This window comes from Doryrhamphus excisus, chromosome 11 (genome assembly GCF_030265055.1).
Source record: "Doryrhamphus excisus isolate RoL2022-K1 chromosome 11, RoL_Dexc_1.0, whole genome shotgun sequence".
Lineage (NCBI taxonomy): Eukaryota > Metazoa > Chordata > Actinopteri > Syngnathiformes > Syngnathidae > Doryrhamphus > Doryrhamphus excisus.
This window is the reverse complement of record NC_080476.1, coordinates 13,081,154-13,093,256: the sequence shown is the minus strand read 5'-3', so window position 1 is coordinate 13,093,256 and position 12,103 is coordinate 13,081,154. Positions and strand designations below refer to the sequence as shown.

The 12,103-nt window shown below is 45.0% G+C and overlaps 2 protein-coding genes across 3 annotated transcripts; both read left to right on the top strand.

Annotated features, from left to right (window-relative positions):
• The first annotated feature begins 886 nt into the window (after positions 1-886).
• On the top strand, positions 887-4,916 carry LOC131138083 (uncharacterized). The gene is made up of 5 exons (XM_058086696.1): positions 887-1,031; positions 1,534-1,847; positions 1,912-2,201; positions 2,285-2,380; positions 3,697-4,916. Exons 2-5 carry the CDS (start codon positions 1,539-1,541, stop codon positions 3,848-3,850), a joined length of 849 nt encoding a protein of 282 aa, XP_057942679.1. The 5' UTR covers positions 887-1,031; positions 1,534-1,538; the 3' UTR covers positions 3,851-4,916.
• A 116-nt stretch (positions 4,917-5,032) lies between these two features.
• cct8 (chaperonin containing TCP1, subunit 8 (theta)) lies at positions 5,033-10,541 on the top strand. 2 transcript variants are annotated; one of them, XM_058086659.1, is made up of 15 exons: positions 5,033-5,199; positions 6,104-6,194; positions 6,275-6,354; positions 6,437-6,586; positions 6,664-6,844; positions 6,926-6,987; positions 7,062-7,199; positions 7,736-7,914; positions 8,227-8,293; positions 8,543-8,630; positions 8,713-8,828; positions 8,899-8,970; positions 9,042-9,206; positions 9,297-9,416; positions 10,286-10,541. In XM_058086659.1, the coding sequence occupies exons 1-15, from the start codon at positions 5,140-5,142 to the stop codon at positions 10,355-10,357; spliced, it is 1,641 nt and encodes a 546-aa protein (XP_057942642.1). In that variant the 5' UTR covers positions 5,033-5,139; the 3' UTR covers positions 10,358-10,541. The 2 variants fall into 2 exon arrangements, with proteins under 2 accessions (XP_057942642.1, XP_057942641.1); XM_058086658.1 differs by lacking the exon at positions 10,286-10,541 and adding an exon at positions 9,561-9,691.
• The last annotated feature ends 1,562 nt before the right edge of the window (positions 10,542-12,103 follow it).

The following is a 12,103-nucleotide window of genomic DNA, read 5'->3' as shown; positions in this document are numbered from 1 at the left end:
ACATTCTATAAATGTCATTTAAGAAGAAAAAAACACGGGATACTCAGCATAATAATAATAATATAATAATAAAAACCAAAAATATTGTTGTAATATTATAAGGAAAAAAAATATTGTTTTAGTCACATAAAGTTGAAGCATCAAAGAAAAAGGTCGTTTCACGTCATAATAATATGACAAAGAATGATTAAACAAAGAATAAAGTTGTCATGTCTTGGAAATTAGGTTGCCAAAACAGTTATACAATGTGATGAGAATGAAGTTAAAATATGATGGGAATAGAATCATAATTGCGTAAACTCTTAATATTATGAGGACAGATAATGTCATTTTTCTAGCATATAGTTGAAATATTGAAATATATTAAAAATAGTACATTTTTGTAAAATCATGAGAAACTATTTTTCGGAAGAATACTTTTTTGGGGGAAAATTAAGTTTGGAAAACGTTCTAAAATTAGGGGAATAAAGTCATAATATTTGAAAAATCATTTACAAAGAGGAAGGTGAACATTTTGGGAAAAACTGACAAAATTGGGGGAGGGCGACCACGCCCAAAGTTGATGCTAATAATCTTTAATAATCTTAATAATACTTTATTCTTGAAACTTAGCATATCTACATCTGTTGCTTTGCAAAATAGGAAAGTGCTGCCAAGGGTTGGACACCATAACACAGACTCTACTGACATCTGTCGGTCAAATGACGTAAGACTAGAATGTCATTCTAAACGCTTTCAAACATTTTTATGCTTTATGCTTTTACTAATCACAGTTACGGCACAACGAATCAAATATTTCATATTTTAGATTTGAAGTAAGAATTTTATTCAGATTGGACAGCATAGCGGAAGAAGCTCACCCCAGTACCGGAAGTACAGTGACAGCGTTTGATAACAGGGAGTGGGGCTTCTTTGTGACGTCACACAAACGGGCTGAGCTCGAAGGGCGTGTTGAGCTTCACCGCCAAATTCAAACTGCTGACTCCGGTGAGAAGAACAGCATCGTCTCACACATCTACTCTTTCTTTCAGGTAAGGATGATTCACGTTTGGAAACGCTGTTTATTTATTTTTTACATTGTATCTCCATGGCGCTGCGTAGAGAACTCTTACTAGCTTACTGGCTCCCGGTAAGCTAACGGTACGTTCAGGGGCGCTAGCCTGATTTATTTGTTGTCTGAAAATCACTCGTTTCGCCCACTACGTCGACCCATTGTTAGCCGTCATTGTTTGCACTCTTTCCCAAAAACGATAGATCGATGACTGACCGTGTTATTTTTGGCTTTTAACAACATTGTAACATTCGTTAGCATTTTCGCAGCAATAACTTCACGAACTGGATTTTAGGATGTCCCTTTTTAGTGAACGTACCATTTGTATCATTCATACAAGCTCGTGAAAAATGTCTCTTTATGTTCTTTCTTTATCTGGGTTGTTCCATAGAGCATATTACCGGTCTTTGTAGTCATAGTCCTTTCATTTCTTGCTGCTTTACTTTAAATAAATATGAAATATCACTCAAACGTTCATGCAGTCTGAATGACCTCTTCGGTGATGGATGGAGTGGGTCGAGCCATGGTTGGAGTCTGGCGGGCGCACACCACCCTGGATGAGTCGGATGGCGCAGAGAGTTCTCCCGAGGCCCCTGAACGTTTCCGCAAGCTCCGCTCCTTGTCGTCTCTCAATTCCATGCACATGTCCCTGCGGAAGCGTCTCCCGTTGCGCACCGTCCAGGCCAACTCCCTTCCCGGGAACCCAGACGCTGGGCCTGTGAAGGAGCAACCCAAAACCAGCACGGTCCGGAAGATGAGCCGAAGTGCTCGGAACTCCATCACTGGAGTGTACCAGGTGGATTCAGTCAGGTATTCCCGACAAGTACGCCTCTTGCTGACATGGTTCTGTCCATTCCCAGAAGTTGCAGAGGACCAGACAGTTCTCCCGTGAGGAGTGTTTGGTGGCTACGCCAGGTCGCTCCTGCGAAGGGGAGGAGCCCGCCTCATCACCTTCACACGTGCCTGGCCGGACCCCGAGACGCACCCCCAGGTCAGCAGCCACACCCGCACGCACCCCGGGCTCCAGAGGCAGGAGGACTCCCGACGCCGGTGTGCGTGGAGTGAAACACGGAGGAGGCAGGAGGCAGCTGGTTCGTGTGGCGGCGTTGCGAAGCCCCTTTGCGTCCCCCAACATGCAGAACCAGCGGCTGTGAGTCGGCCAGGATGCACGCACGCTTCAGTACGCTCGCTTTAGTCTGACATTTTCTTTTTTATCTTTTCTCGCTGTGACAGGAGGTTCGACCGAGACCTGGAGTCGGTGTCAAGTGGACTCAGGAGGCTCAAGCACCTCTCCAAGGCCTTCGATGAGCTCATTGGACGAGACGACAAGTAAGGCCTTCTCATTTATTGGTCAGTTCAAACTGAATGGCGCTCAGGAGAGTTGTGATCAGAAAAAGTTGAGAAGAAAATCTACAGGAAGAAATTTGTGGTTGGAGAATTGAAAAAAAACAGCAGAAATGAAAGAATGACATTTCATGACAATATGGTGAAAATATTTTAAAAAATACAGTATATTTGCGAAACAAGTTGTAATATTACATGAATAAAGTATTATGATGAAAAATAATATAATTTTAGTAAAGCAGCAAAGTTGAATCCTCTCTGGGAAAAGCCAATCAATCCCCAGATTTCCCTCCCCCACACATTCTTCCCGCCAGACTTTCAAACTGCGCATATGAAGACAATGAAGGGGAGACAGCATGCGGAGGAATGGAGAAGGAGGGGGGATAAGGCCGTGTGGGTGGGGCCGGGCCGGATGGGATTCCAAGAATGTGCCTTGAGAGGGCTGTTGGCATGCTCTCGCGTCACTTCCTGTTGTGGCGTTCAAAATGTGGAGTCAGGAACACAAGGCACACTTTGTGACTTTGGTCACATGGAATGTTCTCGGTGCTCAAGTTCTACTTTCCTCCTGCCGCAGGCACTTCGACTATTCCCAAATGGCGTAGGGGAGAAGGTAAATGCCAACTAACGAATCCTGCTTAAAAACAACGGAATGCTCGCTCGGGTTGTGCATGCGATTGCGATGCATGTGAAAACAACACATTTGTACTTGTATGTTATTTCAGGACACTAGCTTGGAATTTGGCACAAAAATAGAAACAATCTGTCTCAGGGTCAAACTGTCACCATCATAAACCCTTTGCGTACTGTGATATTGTCATTCTTTTCTCATCCTGGCTTGTCGCTTTATATTCACATAATTTGACAACGCATGAAAACGTCACTACACAAAATACACATTTTTGACCTGGAGGTAGGTAGTATAAAACGAGTTAACCAGTTAATTACTGTATGTTTAGGCTTGTCACAATCGTCGCTTAATGGAATGATTTTTTTTTTTAACAAATTGAATAATTTTGCCCGCCTCAATGAATTGACGCGCCCATGCATGCGTTTTTGTTTTGCTTGGCTCTAGTTTTTCAGCCTCTCTGCCTCAGTACTTGGATGCGAGGCTACCAGTGAGTGGTACACAGAGTGCTAGCAGCAAGTTAGCCAACATACGCTAACAAAAGCCATGCTTTCTAACAGTCAGCCTCACCAAACCTATCAGTAGCCATCCAAATGTATTTTACCGAATAAATGAATGACCATCTCTATGATTTCTCTTAAAGGTCCCATAACAATGAACTCTGCTGTCCCCGCAGGTCCAAAACAAAGGAGAACTATGGCGGCTCGGTGATGAGGAAGTTGGACCCCAGCGGTAAACTCAGCTGCTCTAACCTGAGCCGCCGAGCCTCGCGGATGTCGGAGCGCCTGGGCGGATGGGCCCACGTGGCTGTGAGCACCCTACGCAAATGATCCCAACTTAGCTCGTCTGTGTGCAACATACGTAAAGGACCTCTTTGTAGCCAAACGAAGGCGCCACCTTGTTTAGACGTAGAAAACATTGAGTAGTGATGCTGGGGGACATGCTGTGTATATTTAGCATCGTTATTGTTTGTTTACACGTTTATGGCTAAATTCTCCTCTGTAGCTATACCAAAGGTGTACGTCTTTGTGACCGCTGCTACAACCAAACATGTTACATTTCTGAGAACACTCGTTTAGCTTACAGCTCATTTAACTTTTGTGTCTAGGGTCCACTTTAACGTGAAATATGTAGGGCTAACACTAACACGTACAGGGACGTTACGTATTTCCCTCTTTGTAATACAGATGCAATAGTATTTCATTCACTTGTTTTATACTTTATTATGTTTGTCTTCCATATGCATGTGCCTTTTTTATACACTTTTTAATGTATTTTTTCTACATTCTGGATCTCCCTGAGATCAATGCAGGCACTTACAATGTGACCTTTGTTTGATTTGTGTTGTCATGTACAGAAAGCATTCAATAATGTGAAAAGGATTTAATGGCTCATTGTGTACTGGTGTTTCAAAGAGGTTAATGGTGCTGGGTCTGTTCAACTGACGGCCTGTGAGCCAACTCTGGCCCATGAAGGACATCAATGTGGCCCTTGAGTTCTTGGGAGCAGCTAAACATTTAGCACCAGAGCAGTGTTGTATTATTGGGAAGAATGTACTAATACTAATTATGACTTTTATTTTGCTTAGTTTGATTCTCATATTTTCACTTAAAAAAAAAATACATTGTTTTTTTAGTTTATTCTTGCTTTTTTCTCCTTAAAATGCTATTTTCTGTGAATGTGTTGACTTTTCTTTGTAAAATTACGGTTTTTATTTTTGTATTTTCCCCAACTTTCTTGTACATTTTCTCCTCTAATTAGGATATTATTTCCATAATATTTTCACTTTATTATTTTAACATTATATAATTTTCTACAACCTAATTTGTACACATCCATAGACCACCCTTCTACGAAAAAGGGGGAAATGTGAAATAAAGCAGACAGTAAACTATTTATTCCTTTTCGTTCTTTATGCGTCACTACTATAGTAGAATATTACTATACTACTATATTATTTGATGTTGCGGGAAAAGCGACTTTCGCAGTTTGTCCCTCCTCGCTTTCCGTCAAAAGGCCTCATTCATTTGGCCCCGCCCTTTCCTGAGTCTCTCCGGCTTTGTACTGTCCACGCCGAGGCGGCTTTCTCTACACAACAGAGGCTGACAAACGCCCTAAAATGGCCCTCCACGTTCCCAAAGCCCCGGGCTTTGCCCAGATGTTGAAGGATGGCGCCAAGGTGAGGATAATGTCTGGTGTTACGTAGAATTTCCTCCGCATCCTATGACTAATTGTGAAGCAGCGTGCTAGCTAGCTTTAGCCGCTGAGTTAGCGCGTCGATTCACATGCCAGAGAGTTCTGGAAGGTAGCATGGCTGCTACTAGCTACTACTCTTCACCCGGGGCGGCTTGGGATGGTCTCCATTCTTTGCCTGTCCATTTTGTGAAATATATTTCTTAGTGTAACGGCAAGGCAGATGTCAATACTCGTGCTGTGACTCGGAGGCTAATGTGACGTTTCAGCTTGCGTGCTAACGATTTGTTAGCTAGCACGTTTAGCTGTCATTTCACCTGACTTGTTTCAGTAGACACTCCCTTTTTGGAACAGTAGTTTAGATTGTTCTACTTCCAGTGTTTGTGGCCGGAAATATTGGGACATCTGTCCCCCTGTAGTAGTTTAATAATATGTGATTCTCTTCCAGCACTATTCCGACCTTTTTAGACTTTTTGACTTATAAATATTGTTAGAATGTTGTATACAAAGATTCAGATGAGGTTGTTGCGTGAGCGCTGAACTCTTGATTTCGGCTAGTTTTTTCTACCACCGGCTCCCTGTGACGCCACAGTGACCGGGCGTCCTTATATGGGCGTACTGGGGTACATGCTGTTGCTGTACAAGCTGAGTGGGGCCAATCGCAGCAGAATGGGCGTGTCTGGAGGCGGTTGTGAGTAGAATAAATTAAAACGGGTCGTTTTGGAAATTCAAGGAAATACAACTGGAATAGTTGCAGATTCTGGAAGATGGAGAAACCTTTCTGTTCTGGTTATGTGTAGCTGCTCTATCGGCGTCCACAACTCAAAACAAAGGACCGAAAAAGAGCTTAACGGGTCCCTTTGTAATCATGCTGACGTCTTCTCTTCCAGCACTACTCGGGTCTTGAAGAGGCAGTCTTTCGCAACATCAGAGCTTGCAAGGAACTTTCTCAGACGACACGCACAGCTTACGGGCCCAATGGTAATCCTCATCAATATGCTGTATTTGCTCATATCAGGAAGATCACCATCTGACTTTGTGTGATTTTATCATATTTTCAGGCATGAATAAAATGGTCATCAACCACTTGGAGAAACTGTTCGTCACTAATGATGCCGCCACCATCCTCAGAGAGCTAGAAGTGAGTAGCATGGCGGTGTCATAAATGATTGTCTTTCATGTCCACCTGCTCCTGATTGATTGACATGCATGTCTTATATCAGGTGCAGCATCCGGCGGCCAAGATGGTCGTCATGGCATCCCACATGCAAGAGCAAGAGGTGGGGGACGGCACCAACTTTGTGCTGGTGTTTGCCGGCGCTCTGCTGGAGGTGGCGGAGGAGCTACTCAGGATGGGGCTCTCCGTGTCAGAGGTACGTGATGATAAACATGTCTGGCAAAGCCAAGCGTCTTCCACGTTCCAAAGAAATGACTAGCCGTGTGGCTACAGGTGATTGAAGGCTACGAGAAGGCCTGCAAGAAGGCTCTGGAGATCCTTCCCGACTGCGTGTGTTCCTCGGCCAAGAACCTCCACGACATGAAGGAAGCCACGGCGTTGATCCGCACGGCCGTCATGAGCAAGCAGTACGGTAACGAGGACTTCCTCTCCAACCTCATCGCGCAGGCTTGTGGTGAGTGAAATATATCCAAGTTCTCCTCAGATATTTGGACGTACTGTACAATCTTCTGATGTTCTTCCTTTTGGGCTTCAGTGTCCATCTTCCCAGAGTCTGGCAGTTTTAATGTTGATAACGTCAGAGTGTGCAAGATTCTGGTGAGTATCCTCCACTGATTGGATCGGTGCTGTTTTGCCTCCTTCAGAATTCATGTTTACTGTTTTGTTTTTAGGGTTGTGGCGTGACGGCATCCTCGGTGCTGCATGGTATGGTGTTCAAAAAGGAGGCCGAGGGAGACATCACCTCGGTTAAAGACAGCAAGATTGCAGTTTTCTCCTGCCCCTTTGACTGCATGGTCACAGAGACCAAGGTGAGCAAGGCTGGAGATGTGGACCCTGGAAGGGCGTACTCGACCTGGGTCTGGGTCCACATGTTAATGTTGTTTGCCTGCTTCCCCTTCACTGGAAGCCACACTCCACAAATACACATAGACGTGGCGCTACCTGGTTTTGACTCTTGAACTGCGGTGAGTTCAAGGCCCGCCCGTTAAACTGCGTAATCTTAATGCTTGATGAAAAATACTCCACACGGCACACCTGCATGTGGCGCTGTGAACACCTAAATGGAACCACGTGACACCAAACTATAGAAGAATAAACGCATGCATAAATGTGGTCTTTTCAAGGCTCAGTGTACCAAGCTGCATCCTAGGCATACTTTGACCAAACTCCAACTAAATCTTACACCCCATTAAAGGTGAACGTGTGGTCCACGCACAGTGCTGCTAGCAGTGAAGTGAATATGCAAATGAGCTGCCAGAAATGATGGAACTAGAGGTCATGTGTAGCAGGGTAGAGCTGTCACTACACTATTTTAATATATATATTTCTTCATATTTCAACGTAGGGCACGGTGCTGATCAACAACGCACAGGAGCTGATGGACTTCAGCAAGGGAGAGGAGAACATGATGGAGACGCAAGTGAAAGCCATCAAGGAGGCGGGCGCCAACGTGGTGGTGACGGGGGGCAAAGTGGCCGACATGGCGCTGCACTACGCCAACAAGTACAAGCTCATGGTGGTCAGGTAGGAACGCTGCCCTCTAGTGGGCTACATCTTCTATGCATATGCAAAGCGTTTTGCAGCTCATGTGTTTTTGTCAACATTTTATTGACATGTAAGGCAGTTCCTGCCATGAAAATGTTGGCCATTACAGTAGTTCATAAATCACAACAAATGATACCTAACCCCATATTCAATATGCCCCCTAGTGGCTTACTTGCAGCATCAATGCAGCCTTTCAAATCTGAAGAAAAATATATGGATAATATTAATGTAGACAATCAGGCAATATGTAGAGGCATTTTTTGAATGCTTACCCCTTTTGTGCCCCCTCAGACTGAACTCCAAGTGGGACCTGAGGAGGTTATGCAAGACGGTGGGAGCTGTAGCTCTGCCCAGATTGGTGAGCGTCCTTTTTGTGTCTTTCAGGGGTGTCCAAAGGTTTATATAATATAGATATAATATAATATGCCCTATTTTTTGGTTTTCTTTAATATTTCAACTTTATGCTACTAAAATGACAGTTTCTTCATAATTGTTTGAATTTATTTTCATGAAAACAAAATTGAAATGGACCCCGAGCCACACTTTGGCCACCCCTGGTCTCTTTGCTTCCAAGCATCTTTGATCCACTCTTAATTGCACACCCCAGACCGCCCCCACCCCTGAGGAGATGGGTCACTGCGACAGCGTTTACCTGACAGAGGTGGGAGACACTCAGGTGGTGGTCTTCAAACACGGTGCGTCTTGTCTTCTGCCGCCACCTTGTCCTACGTTGGATGGATGTTCCTGCTGCTGAAGTCTTATTTGATGTGCCATCAGAAAAGGAAGACGGCGCCATCTCCACCGTGGTGATCCGAGGCTCCACTGACAACCTGATGGACGACATTGAGCGAGCCATCGACGATGGAGTCAACACCTTCAAGGTCCTCGTCAGGGTGAGTAGGACGATGTGCTGTCATGTGAAGAAGGAAGGAGCCTGTCACGTGATCTCTTGGCTATTCCCAGGACAAGCGTCTGGTACCTGGAGCAGGAGCCACCGAGATGGAGCTGGCCAGGCAGATCACCTCGTTTGGAGAGGTGGGCACATTTATTTGGAACCGAGTCCAGATGATTCTTCTTCACTACCTCATTTTAATCCATCTCCTCAGACTTGTCCTGGCCTGGAGCAGTACGCCATCAAAAAGTTTGCCGAGGCGTTTGAGTCGTTGCCGCGCGCCCTGGCTGAGAACTCTGGCGTGAAGGCCAACGAGCTCATCTCCAAAATGTACTCTGCGCACCACGAGGGGAACAAGAACATCGGCTTTGATATCGAGGTGCGTGCATCCCCGACAGATACCCGCACATTATCAAAGACAATATGGCCGCTTTTACGTCACCATTGCGTCTGCCGACTTGTCTTTTAGGGAGACGGCCCGTCCGTGAAGGATGTAGTCGAGGCCGGCATTCTGGAGCCGTACCTCGTCAAGCACTGGGGCATCAAACTGGCCACCAACGCCGCCATCACGGTGCTACGAGTGGACCAGGTGGGTGCCGAAGCAGACGCTTCATTTGTACGCTCAAGAAATGTGACTGTGCTGTTGAACTTGCCGGTTGCGTCCAGACGGGAACATCCCGACGGGTTTTATTTTTGGCTAGTTAACGTCAGCGTGTGTACGTGTGCGATCCAGATCATCATGGCTAAGGCCGCAGGGGGACCCAAGGCTCCCAAGCAGAGGGGCCACTGGGACAAGGACGATTGGGACGAGGAGCCTGATAAGTTTGAAACTCACCACTAGAGGGCGCACACATGCCATCAGTAGGTCCTGGGATGTGCCTGTGATTTGTCTGGGGGAGGGCGGACCCGAAATACGCACAGTGTGTACTCACTCTCCGCTCACCGTATCCTGACGTGTGAAAAGTTTATTTTCTTGATTGCCACCACTAACACCACTACAAGTGAATATTGCAGTACATTTGGGGGGGGGGTAAGGCAGGTCACACCAGGGGTGTCCATACTGCTGCCACTGCAGAAGTTGGGTTAGGTACTTTTCCACCAATATGACAATTCTTTATAAATATATAGAAGCTGTTAGCATATTAGTATGCTGCCCTTGCTGGAAAAGGTTTGGACCCCCCTGTTAGACAAAGTGTGAATAATATGTGTGACTGCATGCCGCATGCACTCATTGAACCGCATGTAATCAGCAGGTTTTTAGGAAGGTCAGGTGATGTGCAGCATGGTGTGCCTTTGCAGCACCGAGACACCATGTGTCCTCATGGTTACTTCAAAGACCTTCTCTGGCTTTTTCTTACTCCCCATAGATGGCACAGTGTCCGGTTTGAGGAGGTGTTGGCCACAGGTGGTTAACTCCCTGGGTTACTCCATCTCACTCTCCACTCGCTCTCCTTTCAGATCATCATGGCCAAACCGGCAGGAGGACCCAAACCTCCGCAGGGCAAGAAAGACTTTGATGAAGACGACTGAGCGCTCAGCATTTACACACACGCCCTACTCTTGTTTTTTTTGTTTTTTTTTTTCTACGTGTTTATTTAATGTTTTGCAGGTTGGTTTATTTGGCAGAAGGTCCTCCCAGCAACAGCAGTGATGACAACATGTGTATGGATGGCTTTTTATCTTCCTCTCAAATAAACGCCTCTTGCGCTGTTAAGCGGTATTATTTATTGGCTTGTAGCCCGGTTAGCCTTGGCTAGGTTGGTGCAGGTTTATGCTGGGATGTCCACAGCTTCTTCAGTGAGGGCCAAGTAGTGAGGCTTTGACAATCTTATTTTGTAAAGCAAAAGGAGGATGGCACTCCACTTTTTCCAGGACGAGAACTGTGGACTCGAGGCTTAGAGGTGCTGATTCTCATCCCGGCTGCTAACCAATCAAGTGGGAGGTCGTGACTCGAAGTCAGCAGGACCACATCATCTGAGACCCAATCCTGCAGCCACCAAACCGAAATCCCTCAACGCCTCGGTTGCACCTTCAAATTCTGTCCATAAAAGAAATGAACAGAATTTGTGGTAAATGACGTGCAATCCTCACTGGACCCGAGTCCGATTTACTTCTGGCGATGCAAACCAAACTGACCTATATTGTAAAATTACTGCCGATTATCCATATTTAGTTTTATGGTTAATTCTATTTTTAGGTGACGCTTGTAATTCCTGTTCATCAAGCCCGATGGGATGTTTAAGGAATACTTGGTGCCAAGAATGTGTGCGAGGCCCAGCTGATTGATTCTTGCCTCCATGGTGGATGATATCAGATGGTGCAGCATGTCTCATCTGGAGCTGCCTGATCAGAAAGTGTTATCAATTCCTCTAGCGAGCTGCAGACCACAGCAGCCAAGTCTTAATGGAAACCTCGTCAAGGCAGCTGCTCGCACTCAAATTGGAATATTATTGCCCATGTGCCCCAACGCACATTTGAAGGAACTGGGACTTTAGATTGGAGTTATTATTTTCTATTCATTGCTTGTATTCTTTTGGTATATGTTCCGTTAATTCATAGTATTGTACATTTTGTCATTTTTCAATAGCATTTTGACTTTAGGGTCGTGTTAAATATATTTGAAGCTATTTTGGAAATGTAAAATGAGTATTAAGGCATGCAATCAATTAACTACATTTTATTTGTAAAGTAGGTTTGAAAAGGCATGTAGCTTTGGTAAGTGGTAAAAATGCTATTTTTAAATTAAATGTAGATTGATTTAATAGTGATAGCATTACTATTATTGGTGGCGGTCTGTCTGGCTCGTTCACCGCCTCAGTGCCGCCCTCCGGCGGCGCAGCATTTAGACCAAAACGAGCGCAGGTCGCCACCAGTTATGCAATGCATTATAAGGAGTGCCCTGCTTTTACTACATAAACATTTTTCCTGACACAATCTCTTTTTGGAGGTTGCTAACTCTGTGCCACGTAAAAAAAAGAATTATTTGTGGTAAACAATAAAATAATAAAAGCTCATGTGCTACTGAAAGTGTCAACGGTCTGGGAGGCATTCAGGGACTCCGTAAAATGTGCGTACTTTGGATAATCCATATTAGAGCACTGAGAAATGAAATAGCATTATGTCAGACTTCGATAGAAACTAGTAAGGTTTGTTTTTTTTTAATCTGTTTATCATCTTTTAGTTTACCGCAGACGTGAAATAAAGCGGAAATTATGTGAGTGCCAAGGTAAAACCCTCCTTGTCACTGCCCATTTACTTCCTGTCCCAGTTCACGTG

Coding starts and splice junctions, on each gene's coding strand:
- cct8 (XM_058086658.1), top strand. CDS start 5,140: ATGGCCCTCCACGTTCCCAAAGCCCCGGGCTTTGCCCAGATGTTGAAG. Junction 6,195..6,274: donor CACAGCTTACGGGCCCAATG/GTAATCCTCATC, acceptor TCATATTTTCAG/GCATGAATAAAATGGTCATC. Junction 7,200..7,735: donor GCATGGTCACAGAGACCAAG/GTGAGCAAGGCT, acceptor ATTTCAACGTAG/GGCACGGTGCTGATCAACAA.
- LOC131138083 (XM_058086696.1), top strand. CDS start 1,539: ATGACCTCTTCGGTGATGGATGGAGTGGGTCGAGCCATGGTTGGAGTC. Junction 1,848..1,911: donor CCATCACTGGAGTGTACCAG/GTGGATTCAGTC, acceptor GTCCATTCCCAG/AAGTTGCAGAGGACCAGACA. Junction 2,202..2,284: donor AACATGCAGAACCAGCGGCT/GTGAGTCGGCCA, acceptor TCGCTGTGACAG/GAGGTTCGACCGAGACCTGG.